Source organism: Urocampus carinirostris, chromosome 20 (assembly GCF_059441175.1).
Source record: "Urocampus carinirostris isolate Australia breed hairy pipefish chromosome 20, RoL_Ucar_1.0, whole genome shotgun sequence".
NCBI classification, from domain to species: Eukaryota; Metazoa; Chordata; class Actinopteri; order Syngnathiformes; family Syngnathidae; genus Urocampus; species Urocampus carinirostris.
This window is the reverse complement of record NC_142368.1, coordinates 26,716,452-26,738,105: the sequence shown is the minus strand read 5'-3', so window position 1 is coordinate 26,738,105 and position 21,654 is coordinate 26,716,452. Positions and strand designations below refer to the sequence as shown.

Genomic DNA, 21,654 nt, shown 5'->3' with positions numbered 1-21,654 from the left:
TCCACACGGGGAGGCTGCGATAGCTTGACTTGAACCCTGAAACTCTGCACCATGGGGCTTCGCACTGACCACCCAGCCGCTGTGCTGCCCCTAGTGATGTACCATAAGTGAAATTTCTGAGGTGCAAAAAAGTTTTTACAAGGACAGTCTTTATTTTTGTGCACCTAGTGGTTAAAACTTAATTCGCAGGGCATCCAGTGTCATATGCATTTTTTAAAATACAACTTGTTATGATAACATTTACAATATATAACATTTCCAGCCACTATTTTTTTTTTACTGGAATCACAATGACCCAGCACTGGTGAGCTATTTTCAAAACAGGTCTGCAAGCACTTCAGCTGTTCTTAAGGGGCATCCTCATTACCTTTGTCAATTTTTATTCTGTAAAATCTATTTTCTTGTATTTTAGTATTTTCTTTGTTTTCCCATACTTTTCGATGATTTTCAATTAAAATGAAACACAGAATTTAAGAATGAAAAAAACACATTTGTGTATATTTCTTTTAATTTTCTACTACCAAAAAGAAGTAGAGCATATGGTTATATATTCAGTCAAGTCAAGTCAAGTCAAATTTATTTATATAGCCCTTAATCACAAAAATGTCTCAAAGGACTGCACAGGATTACAATGACACAATTACCTGATCTTAAACCAACATGCGGGCAAGGAACAACTCAAAAACCTCAGCGTGAGGAAAAAGAGAAACCCTGAGAAGGGACCTCACAAGTGGTATCCCCCTTTCAGGATGACCAGGGTGAATTACATTTAGCATTACAGTACACAAACATAGTAAACACTAGGTAACATGTTGAAAATTTGTCCGGAAAGTGCATGACAGCAGCGACGCCCCCAGCCTGTAAACTAGTCCCGAAAGTCTATGACGGCCACGACGCAGCTTCCCATCTCTGCCAGCTGGTCCATGCAGGCGTTCACAGGTTTTTTCTATTCAAAATAAATGTTATCATATGATAAATATCTGTTAAAATTGTCAAATTTTGAAGAATACATTTAAAGATGATCTAAGTCACTGAATGAATGAACGAAACTATGAATGAATGAATGAATGAATTAATTAATTACTTAATTAATAAATCTAAGGGGGGCAATGTCTCATTTTTTGCAGTGTAGATAAAAAGAAGCTTGGATGTAAATCTGGTTATGCATTACTTTTTCAAGTGTATTTAAAGTTCTGGTCCTGTGGTGAGGGGCCCTCTCCCTCTGTGAGGTGTGAGAATTCTCCCACCGTGGTCCACTGCGTGTCGTAAGAGGCGACTACAATGGAGTGAGCGAGGGGACTGGGGATCCTCTCCTCTCTATATCTACTCCCTAAGAGACAGCAAGGCAAAAAAAGGGGGGCGGGAGACGGAAAGGTCTCGCAAACCCTAGTTATAGGGTCACTAAATGTGAGAGGTTGTAGAAGTAAAGTAACTGAGTGGAAGAAAGAGGAGATCGGAAGGATGATGACTAACAGGAAGGTGGACGCGTTAGCCTTGAGTGAAACAAAGATGAAAGGAGAGGGTGAATTACAGCTTGGAGGTATGTTGTGTTTTTTGCTATTTATTTTTCTAGGATGAATAGACAAGGTAACACTAGAAAATCAGCTTTTCCTCTTTTGCCCGTTTGCCTTTTTGGGAGACTTGTCTACTTTTTAAATCAATAGAATAATGCGACCAAATAAACCTGACAGATTGTAGACCTAGTAACATGTTCAGCCCGTTTGTGATCATTTATGTCAGGCAAATCCTCCTTTGAAGTGTTTGTAGTGATAGCATAGGAAGCTTTACAGGCTGCTGCACACAGCGCGTAGCGATGAATTATGAGATCCTTATTTAGTCTTTTCTCCTGAACAAGAAGAGCGGTGGGCTGAAGTAGCTGCAAAACGCACACTGATGTGAACCTGGCTTGCAAAATTAGTTGCCATTTCAATAGGATTGAATAAGCATTGTGTTTGGATAACATCCACGTATTTATATGCATGAGCACAAACTTTGATTTTTACAAGTCATATCTCAAAGGGCTGCACAGACCACAGATTCTTGCAAACCACGGACTATTATTACTCAATCCCCTGATCTAAAACCTACACGAGGGCAAGGAAAGACTCAAAAACCTCAACATGAGGAAAATGAAGAAACCTTGAGACGGGACCGCACAGGAGGTAATCACCCTTCCAGGATGACCAGGCTGCAATGGACGTTTAAATAGCAAATAATACACAGATATTGTCAACATGAAATATAAGTCATTCATAAGCTATAGAATAGAAATGTGTTTTGAGCCTAGATTTAAACAGTTCCACTGAGGTTGCAGATCGAATCTGAGGGGGCTGAGCATTCCAGAACACCGGGGGCTAAATGAAGAACGCTCTTGAACCTGTGGTTCTCTTCTTGGCTCTTGGGATCACTAGTAGAACAGCATTTTCAGAGCGAAGGCGGTCCGGACCGGAACAAAGAGGGGAATTACATCTGAAAAATTTAAGAGAGTAAGGCCATGCACGTACAATACCAAGAAGAACCTTCAAATCACATCTTAAGCTAAGAGGGAGCCAATGCAGGTTAGCTAAAATTGGGGTAATGTGTTTAAACTATCTTGTCTTTGTTAAGCCTCACTGCAGCATTTGGTACCAGCTGCAGGCTCTTGATTTTGGACTATGGAAGACCGAAGAGTAGTACATAACAATAATCGAGACAGCAGGTAACAAACGCATGAATTATAATCCCCGCATTGGAATGGGACAGCATAGGGCGAATTTTAGCAATGTTACGAAGATGGAAAAAAGCTGTTCTAGTAATATTCCTAACGTGTGTTTGGAAGACAGATTAGGGTCGAATATGACACCTAAATTTTTGACTGAGTCACTCTGGGTGATATTACATTTGTCAATATGCAGAGAAATTTTTGAGAACAAATCACCGCAAGAACCCTTATGAATTGTATGTTGGACCAGTTTCATTATCTCCTTTGATGATTGCTTTTTGGTCAGCGCTATGATATACTATTGAACATCTTGGATTTATACATATAGTAATCCTCGCAAACCCCCACGCAAAATATAAAAATCTGCGAAGTAGGGTCGCACCTTCATCAAAACCGTGAATGGGGAAGCTTACCTCGAGATGACGTCCTGAGAGTATACGACTGTAACAAAAAGAAAACCATCTCCAGATCTACAAATAAAAACACAGAACATAGAATAACAGTTGAATGGATGCTCTTAATTGGAGGGCTTTTCCCTTCAGTGTTAGACAGCGATTTAGAGAGCGGTTGGCTAGCTGCACACCAGGATCAAGCATATTGAATTGAGTGAGGTATTTGCGATGATTAAAATACAAGCGTCCCAAATTGCAATTTCCCACGAGTTATAGTTCCAGGTCATCTGTTTCATGGGTAATGGATCTGCTGTTGGTGAGATACCGGATCCGCAGTGGTAACTTGTGAGAGTTGTTACGTAACTTTACCATAGTTGTAGGCAGGACCTGCAGCCTTGCTATTTCTATCTCTCCCAACGCCACCTCAAACGTTTTCTACACCCAACAACAATCAATCAAGAACATCTGGTAATCAATCCAAGTTTGTGTTTGTAGACAAATTGACTTGTGTGCCCGACCCACTATTTGACAGACAGCATACATCAGCCTATTACTGTTGCACACACAGTCAAGCCCATCGTGTATAGTATTTGCTGTGTGCTGTCTGCTCAGAACACATTGCACAATGTGTCGATATCAATGCCAATAAAGACCATTCAATTCAAGATCTGAGAAGCAGTGAAACAGCGATAAGCGAAGAGCGAATTAGTGAGGGATTAGTGTATTTTACATTTTAGATCAGGGATCTCCAACATGATGCCCGCGGGCAACAGTGTGCCCCTAAGGACAGCTGAGATGTCTTTGATTCAACCTCCAAAGATCTCTGTCTTGACCTCAAAAAACAAAAACTGGTCTTGCCTAAGTTTCAGTCCTTTGGTAATATTCAGTGTTCTGTTTGACCAAAAGGTGTAACATTGATCAGAACCGTATGTTTGATTAATCAAAAAAAAATAAATAAATAAATAAAACACCACAGGGAAATGCTTTTTTTTACACTCTACTGTTCTGCTTCCTGTTGCTTTGTGCGTATTGGTGTGGAGGAGGAAGGCTTCATTTATAACAAGTTATGCAACCATCTTGGGAAAAACAACAGCAACTTTGCACGGTTTTGGCTTTAGCCTAGCAGTTGGCGGCACATTCTTCTCGCAGCGGTGTAAAAGGAGCATGCAGGGAGGCTTTCCCCCTTTTTTTCTCATACTACCTAAGCCCTCACCTCTGTGTGTGACATCCTTCTGAAAGTGGGTTACAAGCTACATCAGGTGCTGACAAAAGCACATTTGAGGTGGTGGGAAAATAGCCTTTGGCGGTTACTCCACAAGAACTGTTGCGTGATCAGGCAGGCAAGAAAAACGGCGACCATGTGATATTGGCAGTTTTCAGCACGTTGCTTTAAAAACGTAAATAGGTATAATTACTAACTACTACTTCTTAAAAGTAACTGAGTTGGTAACTGAACTGCTCTATAGCAAAAGTAACTAGTTACCAGGGAAAGTGACTATTTACGGTACTTTAAAAAGAAGTTGTTGTATGTCAGGGAGTATTACGGTAATTTTTTTTTAGCAGTATCCGAGTTAGTTGAATAGAGAAGAGCAGTTAGTTACTTGTGTTATAGAACCTTATAATATTTTTGCACCTCACCAGCAACAGTTTTGTCCTACACTTGAAGTGCTACAAAAATAAGTAGGAAGCAATGTAATAAATACAAATATGCAGTAAACAACATAAAGTGAGTTTGATCATTTAAACCTCACTCTCTTAACCTGAGACAATTGGTCGAGTAGATATTGGCTACTGAACTTAGGGTACATTCCTCACAACAGTAGTTGATGGTAAAACAATAGAAGGCGAGTTTTACTCTGTAGCATAAATAGCAGTCTCAAGTCAGACAACTTGTCAAGTAAACATATGCTATTGTACTTCAAATATTTTTCACAATAAAAGTTAACAGATCAATAATAAAATACAAAGTGTTTAACACTGCAGTGTAAATCTAACCACCTGAGACAAATGAGACATTCTGTACTTCTACCATCATGTATCCAGTCAACCAGACTATCCTACCCTTTCTCAAGCCAGTGATTCTATCTGAGGAGCAGAAGCTTTTCAAACCTCATGTCGAATAGCTTGTTACTCAACATAAAAGACATTCTAGCCAGGGGTTAACAACAAACTAGCTTTAGCGTAGTGCATCTTTCGCGTAGTGTGGCTTTCGCATACCGCAGCGCAGTGGTAAAAAGAAATATGTTTGCCCTTCCAGGTCAGATCCCTGCCTGACAATACAAGCTTTGCCACCTCTGAATACTGTACCACCAAATGAACGTGCGGCACCCATGGACAAACCAAAAACCATAATGAATAACACATATACATTTTAGCTCTTACGGGTGCTATTCTCGAATACAAACGAACAGGGATGACAAATAAACTCGCTAGTAGTTTCTTCAATTCATTCAAATTAACGCACAGCTTTTGAACGTCAGTAACAGTAACAGTGTTGTAAAATTTATTAGTTAGATTACTCCTTATTGAAAACGCCCTTACGTAACGGCTATTGGAAAAGTCACTTAGACTATGAAGTAGTCCCTTGCCATTTCACAGTCCTATTTTCGAGTCCTTGGTGCATTGCAGATTATTCTTTTATTTAGAAGGTCTCACAGATAAATACGTACTTTTCGGATATTTGGCGTCACTATATTGTTGGATTATGGACTGGTAAATGCAATGCATTTGTATAGCGCTTTACCAGTCACTGAGGACCTTCAAAACACTTTACCATACACATCACACTTTACCCGTTCACACTCACACACATAAATCAGAGTCAGCCTTGCAAGGCAACTACCTGCATATAAGAGGTTTTAGTGGTTCAATACCTTGCCCAAAGACACTATGACGTTTAACGTTTAAAGATCGAATGTTTATATGATATTTCATGTCAAAATTGTTTTTTAATGAATGCTTGTAATTTTGCTTCAAAAGTGTGCTCCATTGCTGCATACTTGGAAATTAGAATTAATGTTTACAAGGTTTGCTCATACATGGCTTTCCAGAACAATATACTTATACTATACATTAATGGGTACAACTGTGGTATTTTTAACCGGAAAAGCAGGAAGTTAAATGGAAATGTCTCGGAAAAATGAATCGATATACATGAGGCTATTTTACAGGGTAAGCTGGATTTTGAGTCATTTTCCTCTTAGTACAAAGGTCCAGAGTGTATTGCAGAATTAAAATACCCCTGATTGCTCTTGCTTTAAAATAATCCTCCCCTGCTGCTTACCATGTGTAAACAAGGTTTGCTTGTACGTGGCTCATCAGAAGCATGGACTTACACTATACATGGACGGGTACAACAGTGGGTTTTTGCCACATTAGGAAGAAAATTAAAACGATACGGAGAAATCAACCGTAATAAGACGTTCGAGCGAATAAAATTGATTTTGTGTAATCATTTGTTTGAGTACTATGAGTCCAGAATGTTTTGCCGCATAAAAATATCCCTGATTGCTCTCACTTAGAATAATGTGCTCCATGTTGCATGCCGTGTGTTTACAAGGTGTGCTCGTACAGGTCTTTCCAGAAGTATGGATTCACATTATATATGAATGAGTACAACAGTGGCATTTTCACCAGGGGGCAGAAAATATAATGGTCTCAAGGAAATAAACTGATTCTCCAGCTAGTAAGCTGGAGTTTGTTGAATCATTCGTCCAAATACTAACAGTCCAAAGTACTTAACAGCATGAAAATATCCCTGATAAAACAAGTAAACATATTAATTGTGTTACACTTTGTAGAAATTGACCCTAATGTGGGTGGTAATGGAACACATTTACTTTGAAAATCGAGACAACACTGGGTCAAAGCAATGGGACACTTACGAAAACGGGGTACTGGCTAAGCATCCATTTACAGTAAGTGAGAAAGCTTATAAAATCCAAGTCATGGGTTCTATTTCACGGTTCATCCAAAAAAAAAAAACACTGAGCCCAAGACTTTTACTAAAGTCTTAAAATGGACAGCCCATAAAACGTTTGCTTAGACAATTGACCAAAAGACCAAAGGTCAAGTCAAGTCAAGTCAAGTCATTTTTATTTGTATAGCCCTTAATCACAATTAGTCTCTAAGGGCTTCACAAGTTATTACATATAAGAAGATTAGGTTACTCGTATGCTATAGAGTAGAAGTGAGTTTTAAGCCTAGATTTAAACATTTCCACCGAGGTTGCAGATCGGATATCAGGGGGAAGAGCATTCCACAACACCGGTGCCCGGATGGAGAACGCTCTCGAACCAGCGGAACACTTCTTGGCTCTTGGGATCACCAGGAGACCGGCGCTCTCGGAACGAAGGCTTCGGGCCGGGACATAAGGGCAGATCAGATCTGAAAGATACGAGGGGGAAAGTCCATGTATGATTTTGTATAGTAGTAGGAGAACCTTAAAATCGCATCTTAGGCTAACAGGGAGCCAATGCAGGTTAGCCAAAATTGGGGTGATGTGATCATACTTTTTTGTCCTTGTTAGGTCAATCCAGTAGGATGATAGAGGCTAATACTCTTCAATTGCAAAAGGGAGTGGGCAGTATTGTTCAAAACTTACTTCCCTTTCGACTACTGCCTGCAGAGAATTCAGCCTTATGTCACACAAAGTTAGTTTTCTCCCAGTTTGTTGAGCCTCCCAGCATTCTCTGCCTTGATGCCACCACCCACACATGAATGAAACAGTACACTGGTCACATATAAAGTCTGCAAATATTGGATGACCTGGACCTCTTCGGAATGTTTTGTCGTGCTCCTTGAGATAAGTTTTTTAGAAGTGATTTGTTTAAATACCGTGTTAATTAACACATTTTTGTTCTGCTGTGAACCGTGATTTTTACCTTTTCTGAAGATTTTGGTGTTTTTCAACCTTTTTGAAGCTGAGAGATTTTTGTTACTAATTAGTTTGATATCCGATTTTGAAATAACCGTTATTGTGTAATAACTATGTAACTACTATGTTATTACTTGGTTGTAATGTTTAGCAGTGAGGTAAAAATAAGTAAGTCAATCACAAACGTATTTACTCAAAAGAGGGCACTTGGCTATTACACACAGTAATCCCTTACTACTTCGTGCTTTAGTTATTCAAAGCCTAAGTGCATAGCGGTTAAAAATATTCCACAATCCATTATCGCTAATCGTATATTGCTGCAAGCATTGGCCGGCAGTGCCCATCTCTGTCGGGCCTGGAAGCTCTTTGTTGCAACCCTTTTACCCAAAATGTGTACCGCACTCAGGTTTCCAAGATCCAATGTTCCAAAACGCATATTTCTGCCAACAGAGATTGGAAAAGTGCACATTTATCAGGCGTGGCAGCTGCTTTCTTGCCTGTAATTCCGCCTAAAATGAACTGCACTTGTGCGGCTGTGTTCCATGATCACAACCCCATAATATTATAATCTGGGACCAGCGGAAAGCACTATTGTTGAGGGATGGCCCATTCTGGCCTGTCTAAAACAAAATGCATGGTTGTAGCCGCAATCCATTATTACTGGCAGAGTGCATTTTTTTCTGGTTTTGGCTTGAGAGTGGAGCCAGAGAGAGCAAATTTGGGTCATGCGTGAGGCTCTTTTTTTCATTTCTTTCTGCTTAAAATGAACTGTACCCTTGGGGCCGCGATTCGTTATTCCCGGTCGATAGTTGCTGCGAGCGGTGTTCGGCAGGGCGCATTTTAAAAATTGGGAGGTAGGCTGCTTTTTCACACATCGCTGGGGGTTCTGGTCCCCATTATCCACAATAAACGAGGGATAACATATGGTTGAAAAGCAAATCCTGAAAAGACGGATTTATTATTGAGAATTGATCATATATGTTAAGACTCTGATTGTATGCCAAACAGATAGTACCAATATACAGGGTTTGTAACGGGATTTGAAATCCTTGAAAATGTTTGAATTTTAATGTTGTGTTTTCAACGATTAAAAAGTGCTTGAATTCTGGGAGAAGTGCTTATAAATGCTTGAATTTGTTGCCATGTATCACAACAAGTCTGCTTAAAAATGGCGCCAACACTGCTCTCTGGTGCCTTTGCTTTGCCATTGCATTTCCTCCTTAGTGATTAAGGGCAGCTGATTTAGTTTGTATGGCACCATCGCCCCCTATCGGTTGCGCCAAAACCTAAACACGGCAATTGTGTATTAGTGCAAGGAATACATATTAGCACAATTATGGGCCTTTTATTATGGGCCATGCAAAAAAATGAAGGTAACATTTCCCAGTGGTAAATTGTAATGGGAAGAACTTCCTGCAACTGAAAATGTAAGCAACATCCATCCATCCATCCATTAACTGCACCGCTTATCTTCATTAAGGTCGCGAGGGTTCCGGAGCCCATCCCAGCTCTCTTCCGGCAGTGGGCAGGGAACACCCTGAACTGGTTGTGTAAGCAACAGACTTCCCTCATTTTACCTATTTGTGTAAAAAATATTTACACAATTATTGTTCATATCCATAAATATATTAGCAATGTACTCATAAATGCACACACATGATTAAAAATCGCCTACGTAAATCGTATAAATATTTGTGGATTTACAAAATACATGATTCACATCCGATGTCTTCTTTTTTACGGTACTGGAGAAATTTGAAATACATACTTTGTGCGTCCTTAAAAAGTGTTTGAATTTGGCCATGAAAAAGGTGTATTAACCCTGAATATAAATGTTTTTTCAAATGTAATGGAAAATAATGAATCAATGACTTAGAACTTGTGAGCTATTTTGGTGGCTACATAGTTGATAGTTAATGGTACAATAAACCTTTGCTTTTTGGTTCAAGGTAAGTCTTGTCATTTTCAAGGAGGTATTTGCCACCGACCCCCCCCCTCATTATGTAGATAATGCTAAATATTCCCATAGTTCATACTTGTACAGTGTTTAGCTAAAGTATTACAAAATGTCAAAAAGATCTTGTTACTTTTGCAAGGCAATGTAGCTACAGGCCTCACATCTCAAATGTCATGTTTTAAAAATCATTCCCCACACAAACACATGAATGTATTGCTGTCTTCATTAGTTCCGCCCAATGTGTTGCCTTAGCAACAAGCAGGCCATCATCCACACTTACAGTACTGAGACGCTGATGGACGTTTGGACAGAGAAGAACATTGATTTCATTACAATTAACATAGAGAAAGAAACAGCCGAGGAAAAAGTGGCCTTCAAATTTAAAAAAAGTACGGACAATACGCTAAGATTGGGGTGGCTTGGTAAAATTATACACCACCTTAGTTCTTTCTCTGGGAAGCACCCTAAACCACCTTAAAAATCCCGTTAGAAAGCGAGGCTCTTCAGCAGTGGTTGCCATGACAACTGTGCAATTTATTTCTGGCTCATTTCACATAGTGTGTAGGATCAGAGATCCTGAGCATTATGTAAGATGGAGTGTGCCGCGTTACGCTGGGGTTTTCCTGCTGCAGAGAAGAGAAGTAATTAATGAGCTGAGGGTACAGGTAAAACGCAGGGAAAATGACAATCACACGTTTGCCTTTCCAACCAACTCTGTAAGTCCTACGCAGTACCAGAAGTGCTTATTTTTGATGAGTTGTCGATTTTCATTCAGAAAGAAAATCATTGAGAATTTTAAAATTTTTGGTAGAGATCAGTGTTGGGAATAACAGCGTTATTTCTTTAAATAATGTGATAATCCAACAAATAATTGTTTCTGCCGTTACAAGGCTGTTACCATTAAAAGCAGTGGGTTACATACATTTACATACAGACTTGTGTGTGTTTACAAACGTTTCTTCTCTTGTTTACGTACGTTTTGTGTTTATTTTGGGTACATTTTCGTGTTTACGGACATTTTCGTGTGTGTTTGTGTATGTTTTTTGGGTATTTACCTACAATTTGTCCATTTTTACATTCGTTTTTGGGCATCTTTATGAAGATTTTTGTGTGTGTTATGTACATGCTGATTTTTTTTATTATGTTGTTTACTGTTCCTTTTTGTTGAACTTCAAGAATAAAATAAATCTGTTGCTGGTGAGGTGCAATAAATATTACAAGGTTCTATAACACCACTACCTGTCTGTTCTTCTCTATTTATAACTGACTTGAATACCGCTACGAAATCTTCAAATTCCATAAAAGTAACGGAAATAGTTACTTCCCTGGTAATTAGTTACTTTGACTATAAAGTAATTCAGTAACTAAGTTACTTTTTTTCCGAAGAAATAGTGAGTAACTGTAACTGATTATCTTTTAAAGTAATGTGCCGAACACTGGTAGGGCTAAGTGAGTACGATACTAAGTATCACTGCCGATACCACCTCGCTATCTAATGCTATCTATTAGCCATTTAAAAATCCTGAAATCAAAGGAATGGAAAATTATCATCAAACAAATGCATTATTAAGGAGAAATTTGATGGGATTTAAACACATTTCCTTATAAATATCGATCATTTTCTTTCAGAATTAAATTCAATTTTATGTTGTAATGGTATCAAGTCTGAAAAAATGTAGTGTCATAAATCCTTAATTACTGTTCGTGGTTTGTCTCTTTGAGAATTTCTGTTGAGTTTTGCACATACGTCTATTATGACCTGAGTTTGATGCATCAATGTTTCATTATTTTGTTACAAAAGAAAAGAATTGATAGCAAATTTTGCTTTTTTCAAGTATGGTTAAATTTAAAAAAAAAATCATCATTAAATCCAGTAAATCAATTATTTGCTGATTTTAAGAAATATTTTTTACTGAATAAATGTAAAATATGATAATGTAAGATAATTTAACTTTATTAACTTGTTTTGCTTTTTACAGTCTTGCCAGTGATCATTTAATAGTTTAGTAAACACTCAAAATAAGGAGAAAATATGAGGAGAGGAGTAGAAAAAACCCTCACCATCCCATATGTGTTCTAAAAGCTCTCCACTGAGGTCTCATCTCATCTCATTAGCTGCACCGCTTATCCTCAGTAGTGTCGCGGGTGTGCTGGAGCCCATCCCAGCAATCATCGGGCAGTGGGCAGGGGACACCCTGAACTGGTTGCCAGCCAATCGCAGGGCACACAGGGACAGACAACTCGCTCGCTCATTCACACCTAGGGACAATTTGGACCAGCCAATCCATCTGAAATGCATGTCTTTGGAATGTGGGAGGAAACCTTAGTGCCCGGAGGAAACCCACACAAGCACGGGGAGAACATACAAAATCTCCTTGGTTAAAAAAAAAATAAAAAACATAAAAGCCACTCCGCTCTATAGGGTGTGGCAAACTAAGAACAGCAACATTATTGCCCAATAGTGGCAATGATGCAAACAAGTGCTTGATAGTCAAAACAACGAAGAACAGTCAGGTATAAAAGTCAAAATTACAAACCGGCATCCTATGTAATCTCGTTTGTAGGTAGGTGCCGCATATTAATAACTTATAATTTTGACCAGTTAATAAGAACCTGAAAAAATATCTTAATGCAAAATTGTTTGACAATATATAGCATGGATCAAACTCATGGCCTGAGGGCCAAATGTGACACACTATATCATTTCATGTGGCCCGCGAGACAATGCTGAGAGAAGCATGGTAGAAAACTGAGCTGTATCGTGTCAAACATTAAATTGCTGTTTTAAAGATGTCCACTGGATGTCGCCAAAGCACCCAGTTGAGCTATATTTGCCGACCACCATTAATCAACCAGAAAACATTGAGGAAAACCACCTTAATGTTATTTTACCTAAAAAAACGTAACAGACGTGCTGTTTAAAGCCCCAATGTGTAATAATTGGCCACTAAATGGCACTGTATTGTCTGGTGTGAGTGAAGGCCAGTGCCAGTGAGCACAACGCGATGGCAGGATGCGGGGAAATAAATGGCCAGGACTTAATTTGAGATCCCACAGCGTAATAAGTAAGTAATACAAATTTCTAGACCTATAACTTTTTAAAATAAAATTAAAATTGGTATGATAGTTCATGTATTTGTGCCTAGTATTAAAATCAATGTTTTTTTCTTCCTAAAATGTGTTTTTGTTCCACTAGGAGGCACTAGATATTACACACAGTCCTTTTAAGGGAATACAAAAAATATAAAATGAATAAAATAGCACCTGTGCAAAAAGCACAAAATATTGCTTGTATTTGTGTCAGTTTCCAATCCAGGAGTTCGCTGAGTTAGTAAATTAAATTGGTGTAATGCCTTTTTTTGATAAACCCTACAAGAGATTACATTTTAACGAAGTAAAATATATAGAGGAAAAAAAACCTTAATAATCATTTTATGATCAAATCTTACATCACTGAATCATAATTTAATTGTGAGCCTCCAAAAAGACTAAGGCACCAGCTAAGACACATGTTGTATGCTATCAATTTAATAGTCTGGCCTCCATGAGAATGTTTTTTTACCTTTTGCCCTTCGGGCTAAAATTAGTTTGACGCCCCTTCAATACACGTTTTCCTCATATAGTCCTTATTGTTTTCTGTTCCTCAACAGACCAGACGTCTTCACTTTGGTCCAAGTCCCGAAAGTTCGATGAAGCAAGACACGTCCCTCCGGTCAGGAACATGAAGGGCTTATCGGGGAGCCGTTCCCAACACCAGATCCCTTTACCCCATGGGCTGGACTACGACCCCCACGTACACCATGCCTCCGACTCCCGCCATACCTCCTACCTCCTCAGCCCCACCGAGAGCTGCCCCATGGACTTCCAACACCGATACTCGCCCCGGAGCTCCGTCCACTCCGACTGCATGATGATGTCCCCGGTGGCCATGCCCCCCGTCCCCGTGCCCGACCACATCTCCAGCAGCACCTTCCCCCGAATGCACTACAGCTCCCAGTATTATGATTCGGCAACCCGGGACGACTATGCCGCCATCACCACCTCCGCCACATCGCCCGCGGTAGCCGCCGCTGCAGCCGCCGCCTCCCTACACCACGCCAGTGTGAAAAACAATCGCCTCCCCGCCAATCTCATGGATCAGTTCGAGAAACAAATGCCTCTCCACAGGGATGGCTTTCACACGTTACAGTACCAACGCACCTCCACCACTGCCGAACAACGCGGTGAAAGCCCCGGTCGCATTCGACACCTCGTTCACTCGGTCCAGAAACTCTTCACCAAATCGCACTCCTTGGAGGGGTCTTCGAAGATGAACGGCACCAAAGGCGATGTTATAGGAGGTGGATCATCGGGGAGTTACCATCACCATCAGCCCAACAAACACGGAAGCAAGAGGAGCAAGAGCAAAGAACGCAAGCACCGATCTGGCGGATGGTGGAGCTCCGATGACAATCTGGACAGCGACAGCACCTACCGAACCCCTAGCGTTATGTCGCGACACCACGGGGAACCTACAAGCCATTGTTACCCGGATACCATCCAAGGTCATCACTACGGAGAGCTGTCGCTCAAGACCTCCAAAAGTAACAATGACGTCAAGTGCATAGCCTGTGATAATATGGCGTTGGGGCCTGAGGGCAAGTTCATGAAGAGGAGCTCCTGGTCAACGCTGACAGTTAGCCAGGCCAAGGAGGCTTATCGGAAATCGTCACTCAATTTAGAGAAAACCATGATGCATACGGACCTGAAGCCTTCAAGGACCTGTCACTACCTGCAGGTGAGATAAATGAACAGGTTGAAAACAGGACTGCTGTATTAGTTTGTGATGAAGCGGGAGAGTTTTAAGTAGAATTGAATAGAATTGAATAGAATTGAATAGAATTGAATAGAATTGAAAAGAATTGAACAGAATTGAATAGAATTGAATAGAATAGAACAGAACTGTCATTGATATCAAAAATTGAAACATGGAATACAATTTCCACCCTGGCCACCACCTCTTTGACCTTTTGCCCTCTGGTAGGTCCCTCAAAATTAGGTCAATATATAAATATATATATATATATATATATATATATATATATATATATATATATATATATATATATATATATATATATATATATATATATATATATATACATATATATATATATATATATATATATATATATATATATATATATATATATATATATGTATATTTTGAGTGAATTATATAGATTTTTAAAACTGCTGCTGCAAAATGTTATTTTACTTAGTCTTTATTATTATTGTTATTATTATTATTATTATTTTATTATTATTATTCTAACATGTGGCAGTTTTCCTAAACACTATGTTGTAATTAACATTTTTTCGGCCAATTCATCCTGATAGCCTTTTATCCCTCTTATCTTTAAGGTCTCTATATTACTTGTTGTACCCTGGAGAGCTATGGCTAATCTCATTGCATACAGTGTTTCACAATGTTGATATCAGTGACAATAAAGACAATTCTAATTCTAATTCAAGTCAAGTCAAGTCACATTTATTTATATAGCCCTTAATCACAAAAATGTCTCAAAGGACTACACAGGACTACAATTACACAATTACCTGATCTTAAACCAACATGCATGCAACAAGCAAGGAACAACTCAAAACCTCAGCGTGAGAAACCTTGAGAAAGGACCTCACAAGTGGTAATCCCCCTTTCAGGATGACCAGGGTGAATCACAATTAGCATTACTATACACAAGCATAGTAAACACTAGGTAACATGTTGAAAATTTGTCCGGAAAGTGCATGACAGCAGCAAACCCCCAGCCTGTAAACTAATCCAGAAAGTCTATGACGGCCACGACGCAGTTTCCCATCTCTGCCAGCTGGTCCATGCAGGCGTTCACATGCTTCAGGTCAAATGCTGGTCCGCCGACTCATCTCCAAATCATCCTTCTCCTTCGTATCACCACCAGGTAGGCAGGCGGAAAAAGACAGGACAATACAGAATATGAGGTGGCTTTTGGAAGCTTTGGAATAGAAGTGTGACTTAAGCCTCGATTTAAAAACTTCCATTGAGGTTGCAGGTCTTATCTCTGGAGGCAGGGCATTCCATAACACGAGGCCCGGATGGAGAACGCTCTCGAGCCTTCAGACTTCTTGGCTCTCGGAGTCACAAGTAGACTGGCATTTTCCGAGCGCAGACTCCGCGCAGGAACATAGGGGGAAATCAAATCAGAGAGATAAGAGGGTGCAAGTCCATGCAAACTTTTTTATGTTAATAAGAGAACCTTAAAGTCACATCTTAAGTGGACTGGGAGCCAGTGCAAGTTAGCCAATACAGGAGTAATATGCTCAAACTTTTTGGTCTTAGTCAAAAGTCCAGCTGCCGCATTCTGAACCAGCTGCAAACTTTTAATGCCAGACATTGGGAGACCAGAAAGCAATGCATTACAGTAATCAAACCGAGAAGTAATAAACGCATGAATTAAAACCTCTGCATCTGATTGGGACAGCATCGAACGAATCTTCGCAATATTACGAAGGTGGTAGAAAGCTATTCTAGCAATATTTTTCACGTGTGACTGGAACGACAGATTAGGATCAAATAAAACACCTAGATTTTTGACCGAGTCACTATGGGTGATATTACATTTGTCTAGGTTCAGGGTAGTGTTTGAAAACAACTCACGACAGTGAGCTGGACCAATAATCAACATTTCAGTTTTTTCTGGGTTAAGGCGTAAAAAATTAAGTGACATCCATCTTTGAATCTCAGTAAGGCAAGTCTCCAGATTTCTACAACTTAAATGTCCAGTTGTCTCCAGTGGCACATACAGTTGAGTGTCATCTGCATAGCAATGGAAACCAATATTATACTTGCGGATAATGTCACTAAGCGGGATCATTTAAATACTAATACTGATGGTCCTAAGATCCCAAACAGATCCTTCACTAGTGAAGCTGGAAACGGATCAAGCAGGCAAGTAGTTTGTTTGGCCCTACTGACCATCTGTGTTAGACTATCAAGGGACAAATCATTAAAACTGGAGAATGTTTCTGAACAACCGCTGACACGGTCCTTACCTAACACCTCCACATCTTTGAGATAGGAGGAGGTTAAAGAGCTTTCTTTTAAAATTTCATTCCTGATTAGTTGAATCTTTTTATTAAAAAATTCCATAATGTCGTTAGCAGAATAAGTACAGCTATTTGGGTTAAGTTGTTGTCTGGTAAGTTTCGCCACTGTGTCAAAAAATTTTTTCGGATTATTCTTATGTTTAACAATAATCTTAGAGAACGATGCTTTAGCTGAGGCAAGAGCTACTTTATATTTCAGCAAGCTGTCACACCAGGCCAGTTGGAAGACCTCCAGCTTAGTAGTGCGCCATTTTCGTTCAAGTTTTCTGCAACCTTGTTTGAGTGACCTGGTTTCTTCAGTAAACCAAGATGTATGCTTCTTAGGCCGAAATTTATGCCTTAGGGGCGCCACAGAATCAAGAACATTAACCAAAGCAGTATTGAAGTTGTTTGTAAGTGAGTCAACAGACCCAGTGAACAATTGGAAGGCTGCAGTTACTGTAGGTAATGGTTCTTTTAAAGCTAATACTGTTGTAGGGCGGATATTGCGACTGCTAAGGCCTAAATTTTCCTTATCACAGTAAACATTAAACAGCACCGCACACTTAACAAGATAGTGATCAGAGTTGGCATTAGGATACGGTAACACTGTAATATTTGAGGCTACTACGCCACGGGTCAGAACGACATCTGTTCCCATCTTTATGAGTGGGCACATCAACTATTTGATTGAAACCAAATGTATCAATCAGTGACTTAAAATCAATTGCAAGTGAATTTGATAACGGGGGGTCTATGTAAACATTAAAATCACCAGTAATTACAACATTGTCCGCATAAGTTACTAAGTCTGTTAACAGTTCCGAAAATTCATCCAAAAAATTTGAGTATGGTCCAGGTGGGCGATACACAACAACTACATAAATTGGTGTTGACATTAGGGACTGCTTCAAACGTTTTAAAAACAGTAGGGGTACCAGGAGTAAATTTCAGCTTACACTCCGATATAAGAGCAACGCCTCCACCTTTTTTGCATGGTCGTGCTAAGTGCGAACTCACAAAGTTAGGGGGAGAAGCCTCATTCAACACTACAAACTCATTTGGTTTTAACCAGGTCTCACAAAGGCCAATAAGGTTAAGATTGTGTTCATTAAGTAGGTCATTGACAAGTAAAGCTTTGGAGGCTAGTGATCTAATATTCAGAAGGCCAAATTCAAAGAGAAAAAGGATAAGACTGTCAGGATGAATAAGCAAAACATATTTACAACATGATGCTTAAAGATTGGCCTAAATTCTAAAAATAGCGTCATTTTTGCGAATGAAAAATACAAACTAATTTTATGATTTTAATCGTTTTAAACCACAAACCCTAAAGGATATGCCTTTATTTAAAGCAAGTGTAGTTAATTTCAAAATTACGGGCAAAACTATTAACCATCGGCTAAATAAAAAAACTTAACAAATATTTTATCCTAAGAGTACATTCCTGTATTTTACTTAAAAACTAGCATAAGTGTTTGCTTATTTTATGTGTAAAATGTCTTACTTTATTTGAAAACAAGTTTGAATAAGGTAAAATAAAAAAATTACACTCAAAATAAGTATGCATTTCTTTTTTTCTTTTTACTCAAAAAACAAAGTTAGAACGACCTTAAATGAGAACAATTACGCTTAAAATGGGCACAATGTTGAGACAGATTTACTACAAAAAATATTTATAATATGGTAAAATAAGAAAAAATAGCCTTAAAACAAGCAAGACATTAAGCCACTTTTACTAGGACAAATAATAATTTCACCATAAAAATATAAAGTTACTTTTAAAATAAGTAAAATCTATAGCTAATATTGCAAACTAAAAAATTCCACCATTATAAAATATTTCATGTTGACAATGTCTGTGTATTGTTTGTTAATGCAACATCCATTCCAACCTGCATCATGCGCAGTCCCTTCTTCATTTTACTCATGCTGAGGTCTTTGTGTTTTTTTCTTGCCCTAACGTAGGTTTTAGATCAGGGGATGGTGTGATAATAGTGTATAGTTTGCAATAGTCTGTGGTCTGTGCAGCCCTTTGAGACTCCTTGTAATTAAGGGCTATACAAATAAACATGACTTGACTTGACATAAAACATCTTGAGCCAAATCTAGTAAGAAAAATAATCCATAGTATAGTAAAATAAGAAAAATCCCACTTAAAATGAGCCAGTCCAAACTTATTAATAAAAGTTATAAAATAAAAATAATCGGCAAAATCTCGGGGCAAATTTGCCTAAAAAAGCCCCAGTGTGTAATATTTGACCACTAGATGGCACTGTCTTATCTAATGCAAATGAAAACCATGCAGTGCCACAGAGCACAGCGTAAGTAAGATGCAAGACAAACCTAGCGGTGACTTTTAGGTAGGGATTTCACTATGTGAAAGAAACACAAATTTCTCGACCTATGATTTTTTTTTTTTATTATTAAAATTACCTTTGGTATTATGGTTCATGCCTGGTATTCAAATCAATGTTTTTTCTTACTGAATGAAAGCATTTTGTACCACTAGGAGACACAAAATATTACACACTGTCTCTTAAAAAAGTTATAATATCTTACAATAAAAAACACTTAAAATATGCAAGGCAATTTCATTTGTATAATTGTAAAAAAATAAAAACTAAGCCAAATCTTCAGGCAATTTTACAATTAAAAAATAGTTATGGCATTGTAAAATAATTCAAGTATGCACTCAAAATACCAAAGACCAATTTTACCAGAAAAAAACATTTTGATAACTGTAACATAATGAAAAACACTTAAAATAAGCAAGACCTTGACCCAATTTTATTAGATTTATCATTGTAAAACAATAAAAATTACACTTAAAATAAGCTAAATCTAGAGGCAATAAAAAAGAAAACAAAAAAATAAAATTGTGATATTGTAAAATTACAGAAAGGTGCACTTAAAATAAGCACAGCCCTTACCCAATTTTACTAGAAAAAGGTAGTTTATATACTTTACGATAAGAACAATTACACTTGAAATAGGAAAATTCTAGAAGAATTTTTACTTGTTTAAAATACGTCATAATACACTTTATTAGATTCTAAGATAATGCAGACTTGCACTTAAAATGAGCAAGGCCTTTAAGCAATTTTACTTGAAAAATAATATTAATATACCTGCACAATAAGAAAAATTACTGTTAACTAAGCAAAATCAAAGCCAAATTTACAAAAAAAAAACAACTAGTTGCACGATTGTAAAATAATATAAATTACACTTTATCCATCCATCCATTCCATCCATTATATTCCGTATATTCGGGGTCAGGTCACGGGGGCAGCAGCCTCAACAGGGAAGATCAGATCTCTCTATCCCCAGCCACTTCTTCTAGCTGATCTGACGGGATCACAATGCATTCCCAGGCCAGCCTAGAGACTGTGTCTCTCCAGCGTGTCCTGGGTCATCCCCGGGACCTCCTGCCAGTGAAACATACCCAAAACACCTCCCAGAGGAGGCGTCCAGGAGGCATCCTTATCAGATGCTCGAGCCACCTCAACTGGCTCCTCTCAGTGCGGAGGAGCAGTGGCTCTACACATAGTTCCACCCAGATGACTGAGCTTCTCACCTTAAGGGGAGGCCCGGCCACCTTGCGGAGGAAACTCATTTCAGCAACTTGTATCCGGGATCGTGTTCTGTCGGTCATAACCCACAGTTTATGACCATAGGCGAGGGCAGGAATGTAGATTGACCGGTGAATCGAAAGTTTTGCCTTTCGGCTCAGCTCCCCCTTCATCGCATGATGGCAGGCGCTACACTGACCCGTCTGTCGATCTCCCGTTCCAAAGCCGTTCGAAAGTCGCCTTCCATGGCCTCGCAGAACTCCTCCCATGCCCGAGTATTTGCCTCAGCAACTAGCCGATACCTTCCAGAGTCCCACAGGCCAGGATTATGACATGGATTCAACATGGCGGCGCATGGATGCTGCGGCTAGTTGCTCTCCAGCTAATCTTCTATTTATTACCGTTCTCTAGTCTTTTTTGCTTTCTTTTTTGGACACAAAAATACTTACAGTAGGGACGAACTTATTCGGTTGGGTGGGCGTCTAAATTTCGACTTTTCGGGCACTTTTTACACTGCCTCTGATATACCAAACGAACTTCAAAGAGATCTGGCACCCTTGTGGACAACCATTCCTCCTAATAAACGACGACAACGGCGCCGTAAAGACAGAAAAGAGAAGCGTGTTTGCTGTGCGGGTAAATTTGTGAAGCGTGCGAAGTCGAAGGAGCAAGAAGGACGCAAGGATGTGACTAATTCCACCATTCATTCCTCGCCGGACAACCGGCTCTTTAAACTCAACGCTCACGAATGGCGACAACGACGACATCTTGTGACAATCTCTACAAAGACTACAAAGACTTCAGCTAAGTCAAATGATTCAGCAAAGCTAAAATTTGGTCTTTTAAATATTAGATCGCTTGCTCCTAAAGCTTTACTTGTTGATAACATTATTCGTGATTATAAACTTAACCGTATCGGTCTTTGTGAAACTTGGTTACGCCCGGATGAGTATTTAGCGCTAAATTATGCTTCACCCCCAGACTACGCGAGTAGCCATGGAGCACGCACGTCTGAAAAAACGCTCAAATTTAATCCTCGTACCTCTAATAAT

At 39.1% G+C, this 21,654-nt stretch overlaps 1 protein-coding gene across 4 annotated transcripts in view; it reads left to right on the top strand.

Moving 5' to 3' along the window:
- The window catches only part of dlgap2b (discs, large (Drosophila) homolog-associated protein 2b), a 226,557-nt gene that overhangs the window by 59,807 nt on the left and 145,096 nt on the right, over nt 1-21,654 (top strand). For all 4 annotated transcript variants that reach the window (XM_088324989.1, XM_088324990.1, XM_088324988.1 and 1 more), the window contains exon 2: nt 13,577-14,703. In XM_088324989.1, coding sequence (XP_088181115.1) covers nt 13,648-14,703 — 1,056 coding nt within the window. In that variant the 5' untranslated portion in view covers nt 13,577-13,647. The remainder of the gene's footprint in view (nt 1-13,576; nt 14,704-21,654) is intronic.